Source organism: Monodon monoceros, unplaced genomic scaffold (assembly GCF_005190385.1).
Source record: "Monodon monoceros isolate NGI ecotype Baffin Bay Population unplaced genomic scaffold, NGI_Narwhal_1 Super_Scaffold_7, whole genome shotgun sequence".
NCBI lineage: Eukaryota > Metazoa > Chordata > Mammalia > Artiodactyla > Monodontidae > Monodon > Monodon monoceros.
Window position 1 is genome coordinate 56,044,689 of NW_021703784.1, and position 21,159 is coordinate 56,065,847.

General features: G+C 39.5%; 1 protein-coding gene and 1 pseudogene across 1 annotated transcript in view; one reads left to right on the forward strand and one right to left on the reverse strand.

The window, feature by feature from the left end:
- LOC114887734 overlaps positions 1–8,066 on the reverse strand; it is a 67,880-nt pseudogene extending 59,814 nt beyond the window's left edge.
- Positions 8,067–8,236: 170 nt separating this feature from the next.
- The window catches only part of PGM2L1 (phosphoglucomutase 2 like 1), a 63,227-nt gene continuing 50,304 nt past the window's right edge, over positions 8,237–21,159 (forward strand). Inside the window, exon 1 of the mRNA XM_029209359.1 lies at positions 8,237–8,614. Coding sequence (XP_029065192.1) covers positions 8,504–8,614 — 111 coding nt within the window. The 5' untranslated portion in view covers positions 8,237–8,503. The remainder of the gene's footprint in view (positions 8,615–21,159) is intronic.

Sequence of the window (21,159 nt, forward strand, 5' to 3'; positions counted from 1 at the left end):
CACACACACACACACACACACACACACACACACACACACACACACACCCCAAAGGTCAAATCCCTGCTCTGAAAAGATCGCTCTTGGCCTTGGCTACACATTTGAAACACCTGGGAGAGCTTAAAACAAAAAACAAGCAAGCAAAAAACCACTAATTGGGCTTCCCTGGTGGCGCAGTGGTTGAGGGTCCGCCTGCCGATGCGGCGGGACGCGGGTTCGTGCCCCGGTCCGGGAGGATCCTGCATGCCACGGAGCGGCTGGGCCTGTGAGCCATGGCCGCTGGGCCTGCACGTCTGGAGCCTGTGCTCCGCAATGGGAGGGGCCACAGCAGTGAGAGGCCAGCGTACCGAAAAAAAAACAAAAACAAAAACAAAACAAAACAAAACAAAAATACCCCACTAATTACCATGCTCCAACCCAGATCAGTTGAATTAGAATCTTAGGGAGTAAGACACAGGAGTCGGTTCCTTAAAATGCTATGCATCCAGGGTTTGGATCCATTACTCTGGATCAGGAATGGGCAAACGGTGGCTCAGAGGCCAAATCTGGTCTGCCACATGTTTTTGTAAATAAAGTTTTATTGGAATACATGCATATACACAAAACCCAAGGCCCATCCAGTTTAGAAGATTACATTCTGATGAAAAGAAAATTAGGAAATTAGAAAAAGAAAAATAATAAAGATTAGAGTGGAAATTAATGAAATAATGAATAGAAGAGCAATAGAGAAAATCAATGAAACTAAAAGTTAGTTCTTTGAAAACAGCAACAAAATTGATAAACCTTTAGTTAGACGGACCGGGGCAGGGGGTCGGGTTGTGGGGGGGTGGCGGGGAAACAGACTTTAAGTACTAGAATCAGAAATAAAAGAAGGGACATTATCACTGACCTTACAGAAAATAAATAAACAGGATTATAAAGGAGTACTATAAACAATTTTATGCCTACAAATTAGATAACCTTGGTAAAGTGGACAAATTCCTACAATGACACAAACTACTGAAATAGACTCAAGAAGAAATAGATAAATGAATAGACCTATAACAAGTGGAGAGATTGAGTCAATAATTAGAAAAGTACCCACAAACTCCAGACCCAGATGGCTTCACCACTGAATTCTACTAAAAGTTTAAAGAATTAATGCCAATTCTTCACAAACTCTTCCAAAAATTAGAAGAGGACAGAACACTTCTCATTTCATTTTACTACGCCAGTATTACTCTGATACTAAAACCAGAAAAACACATCACAAAAAAACTATAGACCAATATCTATTATGAATATGGTCAAATTAATCCTCAACAAATACTAGCAAACCAAATGCAGAAACATATAAAAACAATGATATACCGTGACCAAGCAAGATGCAAGTTTGGTCCAACTTCCCAAAATCAATTAATGTAATACTTCATATCAATATAATAAAAAACCAAAACTTACATGAACATCTCAATAGATACAGAAGAGTGACAAAATCCAACACTCTTTCATGACAAAAACACTCAACAAACTAGAAACAGAAGGGAACTTCGCCAATATGATAAAGAATATCCACACAATAAAACTCCAGAGTTAACATTATACTTACTGATGAGAGGCTGAATGTTTTCCCCCTAAGGTCAGGAATGAGACAAGGATGTCTGCTCTTGCCACTTCTATTCAGCCTTGTACTGGAGGTTCTAGGCAGGGCAAATAGGCAAGAAAAAGAAATAAAAGTCATTTAGATTGGAAAGGAAGAAGTAAAATTATCTATTCACAGATGACATGCTAGTGTATATGGAAAATCCTAGGAAATTCACTAAAAAATGATTAGAACTAATAAAAAGTTCAGCAAGTTTTCAAGATACAATAAGTATACAAAAGCCAATTGTATTTCTATACATTTGCATGAACTACTGAAAAATGAAATTAAGAAAACAATTCCATTTACAATTGCATCCAAAAGAATAAAGTATTTAGGAATAAATTTAATGAAAGAAGTGCAAAAATTATACTCTGAAAGCCACAAAACACTGTTGAAAGATATTAGAGAAGATCTATAATTGGAAAAATACCACATGTTCATGGATCAGAAGACTTAACCTTGCTAAGACAAGGATACTCCCCAGTCTAATCTACAGATTCAACGCAATCCCAATCCCAATTCCAGCTGACTTCTTTGTAGAAATTGACAAAATCCTTGTAAAATTTATATAGAATTGTAAGGGACCTAGAATAGTCAAAATAGTCTTAAGAAAGAAGAACAAAGTGGGAGTCATACTTCCTGATTTCAAATCTTTTTTCTTTTTTAATATTGGAGCATAGTTGATTTACAATGTTGTGTTAGTTTCAGGTGTACAGCAAATTGATTCAGCTATACATATACATGTATCTATTCTTTTTCAGATTCTTTTTCCATGTAAGTTATTACACAATATTGAGCAGAGTTCCCTGTGCTATACAGTAGGTCCTTGTTGATTATCTATTTTATATATAGTAGTGTGTATGTGTTAATCCCAACCTCCTAATTTATCCCTCCTGATTTCAAATCTTGATACAAAGTAACAGTAATCTAGGGACTTCCCTGGTGGTCCAGTGATTAAGACTCCAAGCTTCCAATGCAGGGGGTGTGGGTTCAATCCCTGGTCGGGGAACTAAGATCCCACATGCCACATTGTGTGGCCAAAAAAAAAAAAGTAATAGTAATCTAGACAATGTGGTACTAGCACAAGGATAGACATATAGATCAATGGACTAGAACTGAGAGTCCAGAAATAAACCCATATGTCTATAGCCAACTAATTTTCAACAAGAATGCCAAAACCATCCAATAAGGAAAGAATAGAACAAATGGTCCTGGGACAATTGAATAGCCATATGCAGAAGAATGAGGTTAGATCCCTTCCTAACACCATATATAAAAATTAACTCGAAAGGTATCAAGGACCTAAATGTAAGAGCTAGAACTATAAAAACTCTTAGAAGAAAATAAAGGGAAAATCTCTATAACCTAAGATTTGGCAAAGGATTCTTAGATATGACACCAAAATTATCAGCAACAACAACAAAAATAAACCAGACTTCCTCAAAACAAAAAACGTTTGTTCTTCAAAGGACACTGAAAAGAATATGGGGAATTCCCTGGCGGTTCAGTGGTTAGGACTCAGCACTCTCACTGCCAAAGGCCCAGGTTCAATCCCTGTCAGGGAACTAAGATCCCACAACCCACAAGGCCAAAAAAAAAAAAAAAAAAACCCCAGAGAAATAGAGATACTTAAAAAAAAAAAAAAAAAGAATATTAAAAGACAACCCACAGAATGAAGGGGTATATTTGTAAATCATATATCTGAATTGTTTCAGGGCTTATGTCCAGAAATATAAAGAAATCTTACAACTCAATAACTTAAAAACATTTTTTTAAATGGGAAAAGGATCTGAATAGACATTTCTCCCAAGAAGATATACAAATGACCAATAAGTACATGAAAAGATTCTCAACATTATTAGTCTTTAGGGAAATGCAAATCAAAACCACAATGAGATACCACTTCACACTCACTAAAATGGCTAGAATCAAACAGTGAGATAATAACAAGTGTTGGAAAATCTGTGGAGAAATTGGAACCTGGATACACTGCTGGTGTGAATGTAAATGGTGCAGCTGCTGTGGAAAATAGTCTGGCTGTTTCTCAAATGATTAAACATAGAAGTTACCACATGATCCAGGAAATCCACTCTTAGGTATATACGTAAGGGAAACGAAAACATATTCTACACAAAACTGTACGTGAATGTTTATAGCAGCATTATTCATAATAGCCAAAGGCAGAAACAACCCAAATGTCCACCAATGAACAAACAGATCAACAAAATGTTGTAAACCTACATATTGAATATTATTCAACTATAGAAAGGAATGAAAGACTGATACATCTACAACATGAATGAACTTTGAAAACACTATGATAAGTGAAAGAAGTTAGTCACAAAAGACCCCATAGTATTTGATTCTATTTATATGAAATGTTCAGAACAGGGAAATCTATAGCGATAGAAAGTAGATTAGTGATTGCTTAGGCCTGGGAGTGGGAGATAGGGCGACAGGGGTCTGATAGCTAAAGGGCGTAAGATTTCTTTTTGAGGTGATGAAAATGTTCTAAAATTGACTGTGGTGATGTTTGTACATATCTGTGAACATAACAAAAAAACAGTAAATTGTATACATTAAACGGGTAAATTGTTTGGTATGTGAATTATATCTCAATAAAGCTGTTTTTACCTTGCTTCACCCTAATCCCAGGTGTGCTCTGCATCTTTTCCCTCTTACACAAAGAAAACCACTTTTTATTTGTTGCTGTTGTATCCCCTGTCTCAGCAGAGGGTTTTTGTTGTTGTTTTTTTTTAATTCATTAATTTACTTATTTGGCCACACCAGGTCTTAGTTGCTGCACACGGGATCTTTGTTGCCACGTGCAGGATCTTTAGCTGTGGCATGCGGGCTCTAGTTCCCTGACCAGGGAATGAACCCAGGCCCCCGGCACTGGGAACGTGGAGTCTCAACCACGGGACCACCAGGGAAGTCCCTCAGGAGATATTTTAAGTAAGGGAGCTAAAAGTAGAAAGTTGCTTGCAAGATACTCATTTCCTTTCGTTTTTTTTTTTTTTTAATACAGCATTCACTGGAGTTTATGACAAGCATCTTTGGGAACAACAAGAAGAGAAAATACGTCTCTTTTCAGAGTGATCATAAGCAAAATGATAGAATGACATATTTCCTCAAATTTTAAAGTTTTAAAATAGGAAGGTGATGAGACCTGAGCTCTGCTTGGTGCAGCATTTCAAGGAACTGGCAGGATTTTAGAGGAGATGGCCATGTGCCTAGACAGAGGCTTTGGAGTTCATAGCCTCAGCCAACTTTCCTGGCCATACCTGAATGGTATGCAAGGAGAAAGCTGTCAGAGTTCCAGAGACCACTATGACCCTGGACAATACAGATGTTAGCAGAAACCTTGATGAACTAGAGCTATCTGCTCTCTTTCCCCAGTATCGTTTAAAGCCTGGGTTGGAGATGAGAATCCCTGATATTGATGAAAATTTAATTTCTTGCTACCTTAACAGAATGAGAAGTTTGAGTATCTTAATTCATTTTTTTTTTTTTTTTTTTTGCGGTACGCAGGCCTCTCACTGTTGTGGCCTTTCCCGTTGCAGAGCACAGGCTCCGGACGCGCAGGCCCAGCGGCCATGGCTCACGGGCCCAGCCGCTCTGCGGCATGTGGGATCCTCCCGGACCAGGGCACGAACCCACGTCCCCTGCATCGGCAGGTGGACTCTCAACCACTGCACCACCAAGGAAGCCCTTTAATTCAATTTTTAAAGACAATAAATAAAAGGTATATATTAGGATCAAGAGAGCTATTCTCTTTCATAACCACAGTTAGGGTTGCCAGATTTAGCAAATAAAAATGCAGGACACCCTGGGCAAATTCCAACAGAAATGAAAGCTTCTGAGCTTCCCTGACTAGGAAGACTATTATACTCCCTCTTTTGGGCATACTTAGATACCATTCTTGTATTTGATGAGTTCTGGGTCCTCTTGGTTACCCTTCAATTCCTAAGCAACAAGCTGGAGATGCTGGGCAGTTTCTGGTAACCAGTTTATGTCTGTCATGATCTTGCTGATAAAATTGAGGGCTGGTTGACTCTGGTATTGAATTAGAACTTGTATTTCTCCCATCTTTTATACTTGCCCTATATAGTTATATCTCTTGAAAGTTCTGTTGACTTAGTAGTGTTTCTCAGAATAGAAATAGAATTGTCTTATAAAAACCACTGCTTAATCAAATTTAATATGTATATAAATCATCACTGGATCTTGTTAAAATTCAGATTCTGATTCAGTAGATTGGGATGGGGCCTGAAATTTTATATTTCTAAATAAGCTCCCAGAGGATTAATAGACTGGTCCTCCTATCACACTTTGAGTAGCCACCTATGTCACAATCAATAGATATCTGTTAAATATGTACGTACCTAGGCCCTATCCCCATCCCAATGCACTGATTCAGAATTTCTGGGGCAGTGTCCAGGAATATATATATATATATATTTTTTTTTTTTTTTTTTTTTTGCGGTATGTGGGCCTCTCACTGTTGTGGCCTCTCCCGTTGCGGAGCACAGGCTCCGGACGCGCAGGCTCAGCAGCCATGGCTCACGGGCCTAGCCACTCTGCAGCATGTGGGATCTTCCCAGACCGGGGCACAAACCCGTGTCCCCTGCATCGGCAGGCGGACTCTCAACCACTGCGCCACCAGGAATATATATATATATATATATATATATATATTTTTTTTTTAGGAATATATATTTTAAACAAACTCCTAGGGAGACCAATGGTCTATGGGTTTAAAATGCCCTCTACCTTTTTCTCTAGTTATTAATTTTTTATCCTTCAAAGCTCATTGCTGGTCCCTTCTGTCACTTGTTGCTCTTATCGACTATCTCACACTCTAAATCCTTAACAGTTGTCTGCAAAAAGCGCTTGCTGTTTATCATGGGCTATCTTTTCTTGCATACATCCTGTCTGCCCAGACAGATTTTACTTCTTGAAATGAACAATTGCATACTTTCTTGTAGCCTCAGCCCCTGGCATAACGCTTAGCATAGAGTACATGTTTAATTAACGTTCATCGCAGACAATAATGCTGATGATAGTGAATGATGAATCTCTCCAGGACTCATGGCTATTTCCCAGGCCTTGTGTGATTAAAACAACCCGCTGACTCCATAAAGGAAACACCCAACTGATTAGCAAAAACTGTAATTCCCAACCACAGCACGTTATTTTTTAGGGATTGGTGCTACAATCCTTTTGTACCGTGGTACTTGGGATTTTATCATGGTAAGTGGCATTTTTAAAGGAAAGAAAGTAATACTTTGAATTTATTATGTCTTTTATCTGGGAACCTCAAAGCATTTTAAAGCCATTCATTAAGTTACTGTAGCCAAGGTGTAAATATTATTACACTCTCCTTGCAAAAATGCTGACCAGAGAAAGAGTTACAAGATACTCGATCAAAATCATGGAGCCATTGTAAGGCTACACCAAGAAACTCAGGAGCAGCTGCGTCTGACAGGTAAGCACTTCTCAGCATCTCCCACACCTAAAGTCGTGTGACTTGAAAGGTGAGCATTCTTGTAGAAGAGAGGAGGCCAAAATAAGGAGAAATTTAAGACTATTTCAATAATCTTTCTTCTTCCTCTGTATTCCTACTGCCATTGATTTTTGCACTCTCTTATTCATTCTTATGTTATGGTTAAATGCTGACACATCTTCTCTCTTTCACAACTTGATTTTTGTTTTTCCCCAGTCATCTTGTTCTTCCTGCCTCCCAGTCCACTGTAGCAGCAGAGCAAAAACAACTGCCATCTGAGACCTGAAATGAGGTTGGAACCCTTGTTCCATCACGAATTCTGCCTCTTTGAAAAAGTCGGTTCACTCAGAGGCAGTTTCCTCTTTGTGTGTAAAATGAGGATGGATCACGTCCATTTACTCTGTCACACGACGGTTGAAACGACAAAACGCGATTCGTAAACTGTAAAGCACTTAATGGGTATCAGCTGTCCCCTTACTGTACCAGTCCTTGTTTAATTTAATTGAAGCCCAGAGCCACAAACCGCAGCGAACCTAACACGGACAGGGCGTGTCTGTAGGGAACAGCCTAGAGGTAGATCTTTTTTCCTTTGAGAAAACGCAGGGCGCGGAGCTGCCGGGAGTTGTAGTCTTTGCGGCGGCCTCCACATACCTCGAGGAAAGAAAAGAACTACAACTCCCGTGACGCCGTGCGGGGACAGCTCCGCGCACCCTCCCGCCGGCGGGCGCCCCAAGACCAAACGGGAGGGGGCCTACGCGCGCGACGGGGATTCACAAAGCGATCCCTGAGGCGGAGCGCGTTGTGGTGGCCGTAGCGGCTGATCCAGAAAATGAGACGCGTGGGAGTGTGTGGGGGTTGTAACAAGGATAAAACACGTGGAAAAAGGCAAATTAAAAAACAAAAAGGGCTGTGCCCTAATTCCTCACCACCCCGCGGGTCCTAACTTGCGCAGCTCGGGAGACGTCGGAAGCGCGCTTCCCGGCTCGCGCCTCGGGTCTCGGAAGCTTAAGTCAGTGGGGTTGGGAAGGGGCGGGGCCAGCGGCGCGGTGGGCGGGGCCTAGAGTGCGAGTGCGGCGGCCGCGGCGGGGCCACGACCCAGACATCTAGGACTGTTGTTCTCTCGCGGTGGGACCGCCTCAGTCTGGTCGCCCAGAGAGACCAGGAGCTGGTCTAGTTGGGAGCGGGGCGGCCGCGTCCCCCCTCTCTCCTGCTTCCCCAAAGCTGCGGCAGGAGCTGGCACAAACATCCTGCGGTTGGTCTCCGATGCCCTTCAGTGAGGAGGGGCCGTCGGGATCCTGGTGAGCGCACGTCAAGCCCCTCCAGCTACGTGTCTTTGCCGCTCCCCCAGGCCCGCACACCCAAGTCTGGCTGCCATGGCTGAAAACGCAGAGGGGGACCTGAACTCCAACCTACTCCACGCCCCCTATCACACCGGGGACCCTCAGCTAGACACGGCCATCGGGCAGTGGCTCCGTTGGGATAAGGTGGGTATCTGGTCAGCCCGGCATCCGCCCCCTATCACTCCGGCGACCCTCAGCTACACACGGCCATTGGGAGTGGCTCCCTTGGGATAAGGTGGGTACCTGGTCAGCCCGACATCCGCCCCCTACCCAGTGTACGCCCTTTCCTGTCCCCACCCGGTGCTCGGCAGGCTGTGGGGGAGATGGCTCAGGCCATGCGGCAGCGGCTAGCGGAGCCGGGCGTTGCCACCCACCTATGCCTGGGCTGCCTCCCTGGGACCGTCTGAGCTGGGAAAGAACGCCTGTAGTCCCTTCCTTTTGCAGTGCGCGAAAGTGCAACCTCCCTTCCTCCCATCCTCCCCCCCCCTCCAAGTGTATGTCATCCCTCTTAATCCAAAAAATAATAATTATCGTCGTAAGCTATACCCTTAATACATCTGTTTCCTTTCCCCTTTCTTCTCTCTTGACTTCCTTCTCTGCAAATCTGAAAGTGGTTTTTTGCTCTGTTCTTGGACGCTATCTAACCGCTATCCTTTTTAGTTCTGTTCTGGTGTGTTTCCACCTTGCGTCGCTAGGTAGTCGCTGGTCTTTTATCGCTCCCTTGTATTCTCTAATATCACCTTTTGCTCTTGAGAAAGATAAGGGTTCTCTTTCTTTCTCTGGCCGGGAGTTATTTTATGGAAGTATCCTATTCCAAAAATCATGTTTTCCAGATTTCATGTGATGCTCCTGATACAGAATTGTTTTTGCTTTACCCATTCCTCCTCTATTCCGCCCCCACCCCCTCCAAATTGTTGCGATGATTTCATCTTGTGCAGGCATATAGGATGGATATGTGAGAGCTAAAATTAAAATGCAGTTATTTCACTTGTAAGAGGCCCTTGGCTCCAACAGAGGAAGATAATCCAGGCTTTTGCTTTGTCGAATGCATTAAATGAATTTGTTGAAATAGAGAAGTCGACATATTTTAAATGGAATTAATAATACTGAATTAAAGTATTAGTGTGGTAATATGTGAAATCATGTTATTCAATTTCCTAAAGGATTATTAGCTTTCTTAAAAAGTTTTTTTTCACTTTGTTCAGTCATTCATGCATTCAGCAAAAAATATCCATTGAGCACTGGGTAGTGCTTCAGGGCCTTTTAGGTCCAGCGTATGCTGGTGGTGAGGAAGCTAGAAAGGGTTCCTGCCCTCGAAAAGCCTTCAGTCAGCAGATGAGGAAGACCAACAAATAAGCAATTATGAGTTATTTAGTATTACTTGATCATGTGTATCTTGGACATTCTAATTCCTCCTGTGGAGTCTAAACAAGTGCGGCTCAAACTTTACAGTGCTTACAGATCACCTGGAGATCTTAAAATGCAGGTTGTGATTTAGGACACCTGGGGTGGGGCCTGAGCTTCTGCCTCATAATGAGCTCCCAAGTGTTACCAATGCTGCTGGGCTGTGGACCACACTTTGAGTAGCAAGGCTCTAGAGTGTTCTGACTGAGATACTAGAGAGCTAACACCCTTCTTGTAGGATTTGACCATATATATAAAAAATATGTATGTATATACATATATATTTTTTCAATCAAGTGTGAAAAATCTGTGGTATCCCATTAATTATCATAAGGATGTGCAAAATGCAAATAACTTTAAATCCATTAGGTTATCTGGTGAGCTTATGCCACCCAACTCAAAAGCTATGTGACAGCAGGAGCTGAATAGCAAATTATTAGGTAGTGGAAAAACAATGATTGAAACCTAAAGCTGGCCTCCTTACATCCATAATTATTTTTATTCACATTTGGAAGTGAAACCACATTTTTCCCCTGCTGTCTCTCTTTTTCCTTTTGAGCTATTGATGTATTTTTGTATTTCATCTACTTATTAACAGTGTGGAAACTCAGTAAGAAAAGCTGAACTTTTTATTTATTAATTGCCTGCTGTGAATATAGTTCCTTGTTGTGAAAGGATACAAAAGAAGTGAAGATTCAGAGATTGCTCTTCTACTTTTGGTTCATTAGGGAGGAGGAAGCCTAATAGAAATAAAGGAGCTAAGGCTTAGCATACTGTGAAATGATATATACTACAAACTGACTGTATAAATATCTTCAGCAGGGATATCTAACTAAATTACAAGTGAAAGTTATCCTTATATGTTTAATATAGTTAATTGCTGTTGTTTAAAGCCATCTGCTGTCAGTAAATGGACGTGGTTGCACTTGTGTCTCCCTAAAGTGAAAGGAAGATTTATGAACTTCAAAGACACTTGTAGAATTCCAACACAATTTAATTTCCTAGTAACTATTATGTATGTCATAGCCTTTGGCCCTTCAACAATAGGAGTTTGTTTTTCATTGCCATGGGAGAAATCTTTTGTTCTCTTTAGGTGCCAGTTTTTTTTGTTTTTTTGCGGTACGTGGGCCTCGCACTGTTGTGGCCTCTCCCGTTACGGAGCACAGGCTGCGGACGCGCAGGCTCGGCGGCCATGGCTCACGGGCCCAGCCACTCCGCGGCATGTGGGATCTTCCCGGACCGGGGCACGAACCCGTGTCCCCTGCATCGACAGGCAGGCTCTCAACCACTGCGCCACCAGTGAAGCCCTAGGTGCCAGTTTTGACTACACTTTTCCTAATGGGTCTGTTGATTTGATTTTTTAAAAAATATTACCTGAATGAATTAATATTTACTAATTGTCCATGCTATACCTAGATATTGTTGGGGTATACTAAAATGTAAAAAGACTATGAAATACATATACATGTAAAAAGATAACGCAAGGGTGGTATTGGTGGCAATTAAATGGTTTATAGGCAGTCAGTTTTTATAGTAGTTTAAAAGTAAGTGACCTGTGGACTGTGTAGTCAAGGAAGACAATAAGAAGATGGGATGCATCTAAAAAGAATGAGGAGAGCTTTCACTGTGAGTGGAAGAGAAATTAATTTATATTTAAAGTGCCCTCTACATACAAGGCACTGGCTGAAAATCTGTGGGAGACACAAAGATGAACTAGATATGGATTGTATCTTCAAAGAAAATAGAAGGGAAAATAAAACAAAAGCTCACAAATATAATACAGGGAGCAAGTAACAAGTGCCTTTAACAGATAAATAGATTTAAATAAGTTTAATAATTATTTAATAAAAATAATATTTACTTAATTGATCCCTCTCTTAATGAGAAAAATACTTTTAATTAGTAAGCAAAGGTGTATCTACTGTAGATAGATAGTGTAGGTAAGCTAGGCTATGATGTCCCAGGGCACTGAAATGTAGAGTGCAGAAATGTAAAATAATAGATCAGACCAACAGCATTTATTGCATTACACGTGGATGGCATATCTGGTCTTCCAGCACAGAGAAACTGAGTTTAATACCTGATTAATACCTATTTATTTTTTTTATAGTGAAAAAAAGAACCTACCAAATGCCCTGATTCTTGATGACTCCGGTGAGGCACATAGTACTAAGACATAAGTTGATCTAAAGGCAATTTGCTACTTGCCTAGGTCACCAGTATTGCTAGTTTTAGCCTTGGTGGGTGGTGTTCTTTGAAATCTCTTCATGAAAAAGGTGTTATCTGTGCTGAACCTTCAGGATTAATTAAAATTTAGACTTGTCAACATTGAGAGGAGGAATATTCCAAGTAGAGATAAAAACATTAATGTGTATACTTAGAATATTTGTTTCTGCTGTAGCTTAGGGTACATAGAGAGAAATTGTTGGAAAGGCATGTAGACCAGGTCATAGAAACGCATTAGTATGTCGTTAGTGGCCTTGAATAAATAAAGGTGTATGTAAGTGTTAAAAAGAAATTAGTGCAACAAGACAGGGGAGGTCCCATGTACCCCTTCCTGTTCCTATGGAGTGGCATTCTGTTGTGCCGTTTAGTATAGTCCAGAATCTGACCCTTGGTTCCTATACCTTCAGACTAATTTGTTAGTCTGTCTTGTCTCAGGATGGACTCACCCGGCTCAAGGTTACAGAAACTGATGTCTGAATTCAGAATGCTGTTTTATTAATTTATGGTACAGTTGTAATATAAATAGATTTGTCTCAGTCAAGCCATTTTCTAGATGCACCATAAGGGAAGTCAAAGAATCAGAATATTTTTAGTGATTGTGAAATCAAATCACAGGGAGTCAGATATATGGCATAAATGTTTAACAGCATTAGCCTGTAATAAGTAAATGCATCAATCTCTATGATGGGACTGTCCTACCACTGGAATCCAACAAGTCTGTGGATCAAGGTGTTCCTCCTCCAGGCAATGCGCAGATGACTCTTCTACAGTGCTCTCCCCTTCTATCTTTTAGAGCTGACTAAGGCCCTCAGTTCCTTCCTACGTCTTTCTTTCACAGCTTTCATACATTCTATCAAATTACAGACAAGTCTTGCTGGCCTAGATGCCAGGTTCTCTTTAACATGACAACTCTCTCCTGTTTTTGATATGCTGTAAATTTTAACTTTTTGAAAACAGTCTTATCAAAGATATTAAGCACTGGCCAAATTTGGGTGTGTGAATGTATGGGTGGGGAGTGGGATGGGACCCAGGGCAGAGCTGCTCAGCCAGATGTAGCAGCAACAGCTACATACATATTGAAAACAATATGGAGGCAGGAATTGGCTTGGCGTTTTGAGAAATAATGAGTAGAGTACTATGGTCTCAGAATGTAGGTCTATGTTGAGAAAGAGTAGAAGGTAAAGGTAAAGATAAGTTAGTTAGGTTAGGGTTATGAAATGCCTGAAAATAGAAATAAAAGACTTCATTCTAAAGTCAGTGATTTTCAAACATCTAGCAGTGAAAGTTTTTCAAGCAAAATATAGCCCAAATTGTTTTAAAAGTGGTGAATGAATTTCCTTTTAAATCATCATCATGTGATGGAAAACACACCCATGAAGCACCTCTACAAAGGTTGTCTAGTCCAGTTTCATTGTGCAGAGACCCAAAGAAGTTGTGGAAATTATCAGTTGTGGTGGGTAGAGCCTGGACCAGAACTTGGATCTGCCACCTAGTTCAATCCAATTTTTACAATACTGGTCTATATTACATTTTTTGTTCACATTTTTCTAATACTTTACATAATTTGGCATTTAATCAATGAAGAGCACTTATCACCTTATTAATTTTGGAAAATATTAGTGCTTATTACTTGAATTTATTTGTGTAGTGTTTCAAACCTTGATGATCTGAATCATTTGATATTCACAGCAACCGTGTATGGTAGGCAGGCTAGGTAGTAGTTATCCCTATTTTTATAAGTAAAGAAATTTAGTTTCAGACAAGGAAAACGACTTGCTCAAGGACATATGGCTTTTAAGTGGTACACTTGGTACCAAACCTAGGATATCTGACCTTTACTCTAGTTTTCTTATCACTGTACTAGACTCTAACCTGAATATTTAGTAAATGTTAGTGACATAATAAACCAAGTTTCAAGGACCTCATTAAAACCATTTTACTGAGTTTTGTGAAAGCTGTGGTAGGCTGTAATATTCTGCAGAATAAATTGCCATGAAATATTTTTTAAAAGAGGTGAATTTGCTGCTCAACAGTTGCTTAGGTTTCCTTGGCAACAACATTCTCCCTCTGTCCAAGAGATTTAGTACATATAAATAAGGGTTTGGAGATACACACACACACACACACACACACACATTTTTTTTCTTTCCAAATTTCTTACATTTGCTCTTCAGTTTCTACCATTTTATTTTTTAATTTATTTTTATTTCAAAGAAATACGTGTGTATGATTTTTAAAAATTAGTACAAAGGTATTATAATAGAAAGTGGCGTTCCTAATTGCCTCTCCTCATCCTCAGTTTGCTCCTTAAAAACCATTTTTAACTGTTTGTCTTTAGTTATTCTCATGACTACCATCAAAAGACTAAATAATATGCTAGTACCACTATTCCTTGATTTGTTTTGGATATTATCTGTCAAATACATACTATGAAAAATGAGAGCTCACTCACACTGTTCTCCACCCTACCTAAACTTTTTTTTTTTAAGATTTTTTTCTTTGATGTGGACCCTTTTTAAAGTCTGTATTGAATTTGTTACAATATTGCTTCTGTTTTATGTTTTGGTATTTTGGCCACAAGGCATGTGGGATCTTAGCTACCTAACCAGGGATCAAACCCGCACCCCCTGCGCTGGAAGGCGAAGTCTTAACCACTGGACTGCCAGGGAAGTCCCCACCCTGCCTAAATTTCATTATGCCATTAGTTTTAGTTATTCTTTTGAAAGCTTAAATAATGTAATCAGTGCTAACAAAGTCTCCAGAACAGTAAGCTTAGCTCACAAATACAGAGCTCCCAATTGGCCATTTTATTTGAGAAGAGATTGGCAGAAAACATACCTATGTATACAAAACCAGAGAAAACCCATACCAGCTTCCCAGAAAAATCTGTGGATATCAATGACTAACCCAGGATCAAGTTATGTAAAGAAAACAAGCAGCATGAAAAATAAAAACAAAGCAATGGACCCAGAAAGGAACTGAGGTAAATAAGGGAACATAAGAACTTAAAATCTTAAAATTAAGTTTAAAAGGATAATTATTCCATCAAACAAGGAAAGATGCTATGAAAAAGGAAGAGGAAAGAAGAATGAGCTCTTGGGAGTTAAGGAAAAAAAAAACAACTGTATTCCTCCACCCCCTGCCAAATGCAATAGAAAATATAAAAGCACAAGTTGAAGAAACCTATAGCGAAAGGAAATAGGAAATATGAGGGAAGCTGACATGAAGGAACTACCCCAGGAGTCCAGTGTAAAGAAATCCCAGGTGACAACTGTGTACTAGTTTGACATTGGGCTTCAAAGAAATGTGTCGTGAAAAAGGATGCAGTGTCTATGCCATAAGTAATAAAAAGCTGGAAGATGTTAATGATAATGTTGAAGATGGCATGTTATTTCTGGCAACAGCAACATCAAAAAAAGAAAAGCAGTTATCCACAGATGGAAGAAAGGGAGGAAGGGGAGGAGGGAGGGAGGGGAGGAAGGAAGGAAAACAGACCTGAATAAGCAAGTTATGGTTCAAAACTGAAGAAAACTAAAACAGGGCATGATTTTGAACAATTAATTGATGGAGCTTAAGGAAAAAAAAAATCCATTTGATCTCAATACCTTCAGAAGACACAAGGTGGGCCTGGTGAGAAGGAAATTTTATCCAAGCCCACTACTAGAGTCTGTAGTGAACAATATTTAGACGATCTTAACCTGGTACTTATTATTTTCAATGTTGAGGATCAATCTGAAGACAAAACAGAAAATTTTAATTTTTTATTGAGGTAAAAAACATAAAATTTACCATCTTAACTTTTTTTTTTTTTTTTTTTTGCGGTATGTGGGCCTCTCACTGTTGTGGCCTCTCCCATTGCGGAGCACAGGCTTCCGGACGTGCGGGCTCAGCGGCCATGGCTCACGGGCCCAGCCGCTCCACGGCATGTGGGATCTTCCTGGACTGGGGCACAAACCTGTGTCCCCTGCATCGGCAGGCGGACTCTCAACCACTGCGCCACCAGGGAAGCCCTCATATTCACATTTTTATGAAACAGATCTCCAGAACTTTTTAATCTTGCAAATCTGAAACTCTATACCCATTAAAGAAGTCCCCTTACCTCCCCTCTTTCCAGCCCCAGTACGAGATGTTAACAGCAGGGGAAACAGATTGGGTGGGAGGATTTACGGGAACTACCTGTATTATCTGTTCAATTTTCTGTAAACCTAAAACTGTTCTAAAAATTAAAGTCCGTGAATTTAAAAAGTACTTATACTTGAAAGGGAAAGGATTCTTATTTGAAAGCACTTTCTTTTTTCCCACCTGAAAATTTCAAAATAGGTAGACTGGCTACTTCTGCTTTTTATTTGGGGGTCTTCTTTGCCCTGTTTTTTCTTTCATAAAGGTTTTTTGTTTAGTTCCTTTACGTTTTCTACAAGGCTATTAGAAGTCTATTTGGATATATCTTTAATCTGGAATTATTTTTTCCCCATCTCTTCCTTTCCTCCTCTTTGAAAAAGCTAATGAAAAGGAATTTATCTTTATTTGGTTCTTCCGAATTGTACTTATAAGATACATTAAATTAACCATAGAATGTAAATGTTATATTCCACTAGCTCGGATTTTCATGGTCCCTCCCCGGATAATCTAAATTTGGTTTCTTTTATCTATCTTTGTGGAAAGACAGTATGTTTTGCTTATTTGGTTGTTTTTACCTATTTCATATTTCATATGTTTAGAAACACTTTTCCCCCAAATAAAAGGTTGGTTAGTAATTTAGTGTAGATTTTACTAAAGGAGTATTTTTTTCATAAGTCACTTACTCTCTACATTATTGCTAATTAGTACTGAGGCTGCTGCCCTCTGGTGTTGGGAGTTAATGGAGAAAATGATTAATGCTGGTGGAAAGAATAAACAGACAGGTAGTGTATCCAATCCTGCATGGGATCTTTTACACCAAATAATTTAATGAGCACTATACCTTACCAACAAAACTATGAAAATGGTCTTACTGAATGCCCAAAAGAATATGAAAATTATAATGTAAAAGAAAAATACTATGCTTCTCAGATACAAAGTCATCTTAGCTTTCGGCTCACCAGACTTAACCTTGTTAGAAAATCTCTTCAGTGTAAGTGGTAGTTTTGTTTTGTGGTCTCTGCTTCAGAATTTTCTCATGTCATTTTCCCTCTGAAATATTCCATTATTCATGTAGGTAAAAACTATAAAAAAACCTAAATGCCCACCAATAGGGGAAAGGATAAATAAATAAACTAGAACACTGCGACATTTGAAAAGAATACACATATCTACATGTATTGAGAGGACCTCCAAGATTTATTGAATGAAATGAGCAAGTTCCAGAGCATCGTGTACAATTTGATACCATATATGTAAAATAAAAAGATAAAGCAAAACTACATTTCTGTAAGTATGTAGATGTAGATAAAGGTCTGGAAAGATACATCACATACAGTATTGGCTCCCCTAAAAGAGGGGTCTGGGAATGATAATAGTCAAAGATCTCTGTAGCTTTATTTGTGTTATTAGTATTTCTTAAAACAGGAAAGTGTATTGATGTACTTATAATTAATAATTAAAAGTAAAAATTCAAACATGAACAAAGAACAATTAAGTGGTCAACTGTCTGGTACTGGTTTCTAAAAGCAATAGGAGTTCAAAGTCAGGAAGACTTTATGTAAGAAGTAGAATTTGAGCTGGGCCTTGAAGGTTAAGTAGGATAGGAATAGATGGTGGATATGGGGGCAGAAAATTTAGAGTGGGAGAAATAGAGTAATAAAATAGAATGAAACTGATCACGGAAATGAAACTGAACAGGGGACATGCAAGAACAATGAAGAGATTTCTTTTTAAATTGAGGTATAGTTGATTTATAGTATTATATTAGTTTCAGGTGTGAAACAGTGATTCAAACTTTTTATAGCTTATACTCCATTTAAAGTTATTATAAAACAGGGCTTCCCTGGTGGCGCAGTGGTTGAGAGTCCGCCTGCTGATGCAGGAGACACGGGTTCGTGCCCCGGTCCGGGAAGATCCCACATGCCGCAGAGTGGCTAGGCCCGTGAGCCATGGCCGCTGAGCCTGCGCGGTCCGGAGCCTGTGCTCCACAACGGGAGAGGCCACAACAGTGAGAGGCCCACGTACTGCAAAAAAAAAAAAAAAAAAAGTTATTATAAAACATTGGCTATATTCCATGTGCTGTACAATATATCCTTGAAGCTTATTTATTTTACACATAGTAGTTTGTACCTCTTAATCCCCTGCTTCTATTTTGTCCCTCCTCCCTTTCCTCTCCCCATAGTTTTTTCTCTATATCTGTGAGTCTGTTTCTGTTTTGTTATATTCATTAGTTTGTTTTATTTTTTTGTATTCCACATATAAGTGATTACATACAGTATTTGTCTTTCTCTGTCTGACTTACTTCACTAAGCACAATACCCTCCAGGTCCATCCATGTTCTTGCAAATAGCAAAATTTCATTATTTTGGGGACTTTCCTGGTGCAGGAAAGTTAAGAATCTGCCTGCCAATGCAGGGAACATGCGTTCGAGCCCTGGTCTGGGACGATCCCACATGCTGCGGAGCAGCTAAGCCCATGCACCACAACTACTGAGCCTGTACTCTAGAGCCCACGAGCCACAACTACTGAGTCCACCTGCCACAACTACTGAAGCCTGCGCACCTAGAGCCCGTGCTCCGCAACTAGAGAAAGCCTGCGCTCAGCAACAAAGACCCAACGCAGCCATAAATAAATAAATAAATTTATTTTTAAAATTTCATCATTGTGTGTGTGTATTGCATCTTCTTTATCCATCCGTTGATGGACACTTGGGTTGCTTCCATAGCTTGGCTATTGTAAATAATTCTGCTATGAACATTGGGATGCATGTATCTTTTCGAATTAGCGTTTTCGTTTTTTTCAGACATGTACCCAGGAGTGGAATTGCGGGATCATATAGTAGCTCTTTTTTTTTTTTTTTTTTTTTTGAGGAACCTCCTTAATGTTTTCCCTAAGTGGCCGTACCAATTTACATTCCCACTAGCAGTGTAGGAAGGTTCCCTTTTCTCCATACCCTATCCAGCATTTATTGTTTGTGGACTTTTAAATGATGGCCATTCTGACCAATGTGAGATGATACCTGATTGTAGTTTGGGTTTGCATTTCTCTAATAATTAGCAGTGTTGAGTATCTCTTCATGTGCCTGTTGGTCATCTGTATGTTTTCTCTTTTTTTTTTAATTCATAATTTTTGTCTGCATTGGGTCTTCATTGCTGTGCGTGGGCTTTCTCTAGTTGGGGTGAGCAGGGGCTACTCTTCGTTGTGGTGCACGGGCTTCTCATTGCGGTGGCTTCTCTCATTGTGGAGCACGGGCTCTAGGTGTGCCGCCTCCAGTAGTTGTGGCACGCAGGCTCAGTAGTTGTGGCTTGCGGGCTGTAGAGCGCAGGTTCAGTAGTTGCGGCGCCCAGGCTTAGTGGCTCCACAGCATGTGGATCTTCCCTGACTAGGGTTCGAACCCATGTTCCCTGCATTGGCAGGCAGATTCTTAACCACTGCACCACCAGGGAAGTCCCTGTATGTTTTCTTTGGAAAAATAACTATTCAGGTTTTCTGCCCATTTTTTTAATGGGTTTTGTTTTTTTTATGTTGAGTTGTATGAGCTGATTATATATTTGGGATATTAACCCGTTAATGGTCATATCATTTGCAAATATTTTCTCTCATTCAGTAGGTTGTTTTTTCATTTTGTTGATGGCTTCCTTTGCTGTGCAAAAGCTTTTAAGTTTAATTAGGTCCCATTTGTTTATTTTTGCTTTTGTTTCCTTTGCCATAAGAGACAGATCCAAAAAAATATTGCTACGATTATGTCAGAGAGTGTTTTGTGTTTTCTTCTAGGAGTTTTATGGTTTCCAGTCTTACATTTAGGTCTGTAGTCCATTTTAGCTTATTTTTGTATATGGTGTAAGGAAATGTTCTAATTTCATTCTTTTACATGTAGCTTTCCAGTTTTCCCAGCACACTGATTGAATAGACTGTCCTTTCCCCATTGTATATTCTTGCCTTCTTTTTCATAGATTAACTGACCATATATGAAGAGATTTTTAAAAAACTCAGGTAGAGCACATGTGTTAGACTCTTGTGGCGATTAAGAATAGGCGAAGGAAAACTAGTATTTATTGAATGCCAATATGCCAAACATGGTACTAGATGTTTTCATATAAAAAGTCTTTTTAAATCCTTCCAAAGATTGTATGAAGTAGTAATTACCTTTTTTTTTTAACCTACACACAAACTCAGAGAAATGGAGAGAGTATTTGAATCTAAAAAGGTTTTAAACTCCTCTCCCCTTTGAGATCTGCTCCCACCCTTTCTAACCTTTACATTTGATATAATCAGAATTGGACTTTATTGTTGGTTCTTGGTTGATTAATCTGGCTGCAGTATGTAATCAGGATGAGATAGTTTAGAGTAGCAGAGGGTAGCTTGGAGACTTTTCTAGAAATATAGATATAAAAGTTTTATATTAGGATGCTCATAGAATCTTATAAGAAACTTAAGGAAGAAATAATGAGACTTATTAATAAATTGATTTCTGTCTTTTTTAAAAACACAGAGAATGGTAAACAGTTCCCATTTTGTTAAATCACAGCATTTTGCTAACTTTGAATCAGCTCTCCTTTTTAAAGAAATAAATTATAAAATCAGTTTAAATTTCTGTGTCTACTTCCCTGATCCCATTCTCCTCTCTTCCTCCTTTCCCCAAAGTAACTAAGGCATATTTAGGACTACTAGGATTTTGTCTAAATTTCCTGTTTCTTTAAAAAATAGTTTTGTTTTTCTTTTCTCTTTTTAAAAATTATTTATTTATTTATTTGCTTACTTATTTATTTATTTTGGCTGCACAGGGTCTTAGTTGCAGCATGCAGGCTCTTAGTTTGCAGCATGCAGACTTCTTAGTTGCGGCATGTGGACTCTTAGTTGAGGCATGCAGACTCTTAGTTGCGTCATGCAGACTCTTATTTGCAGCATGCATGCGGGATCTAGTTCCCCAACAAGGGATC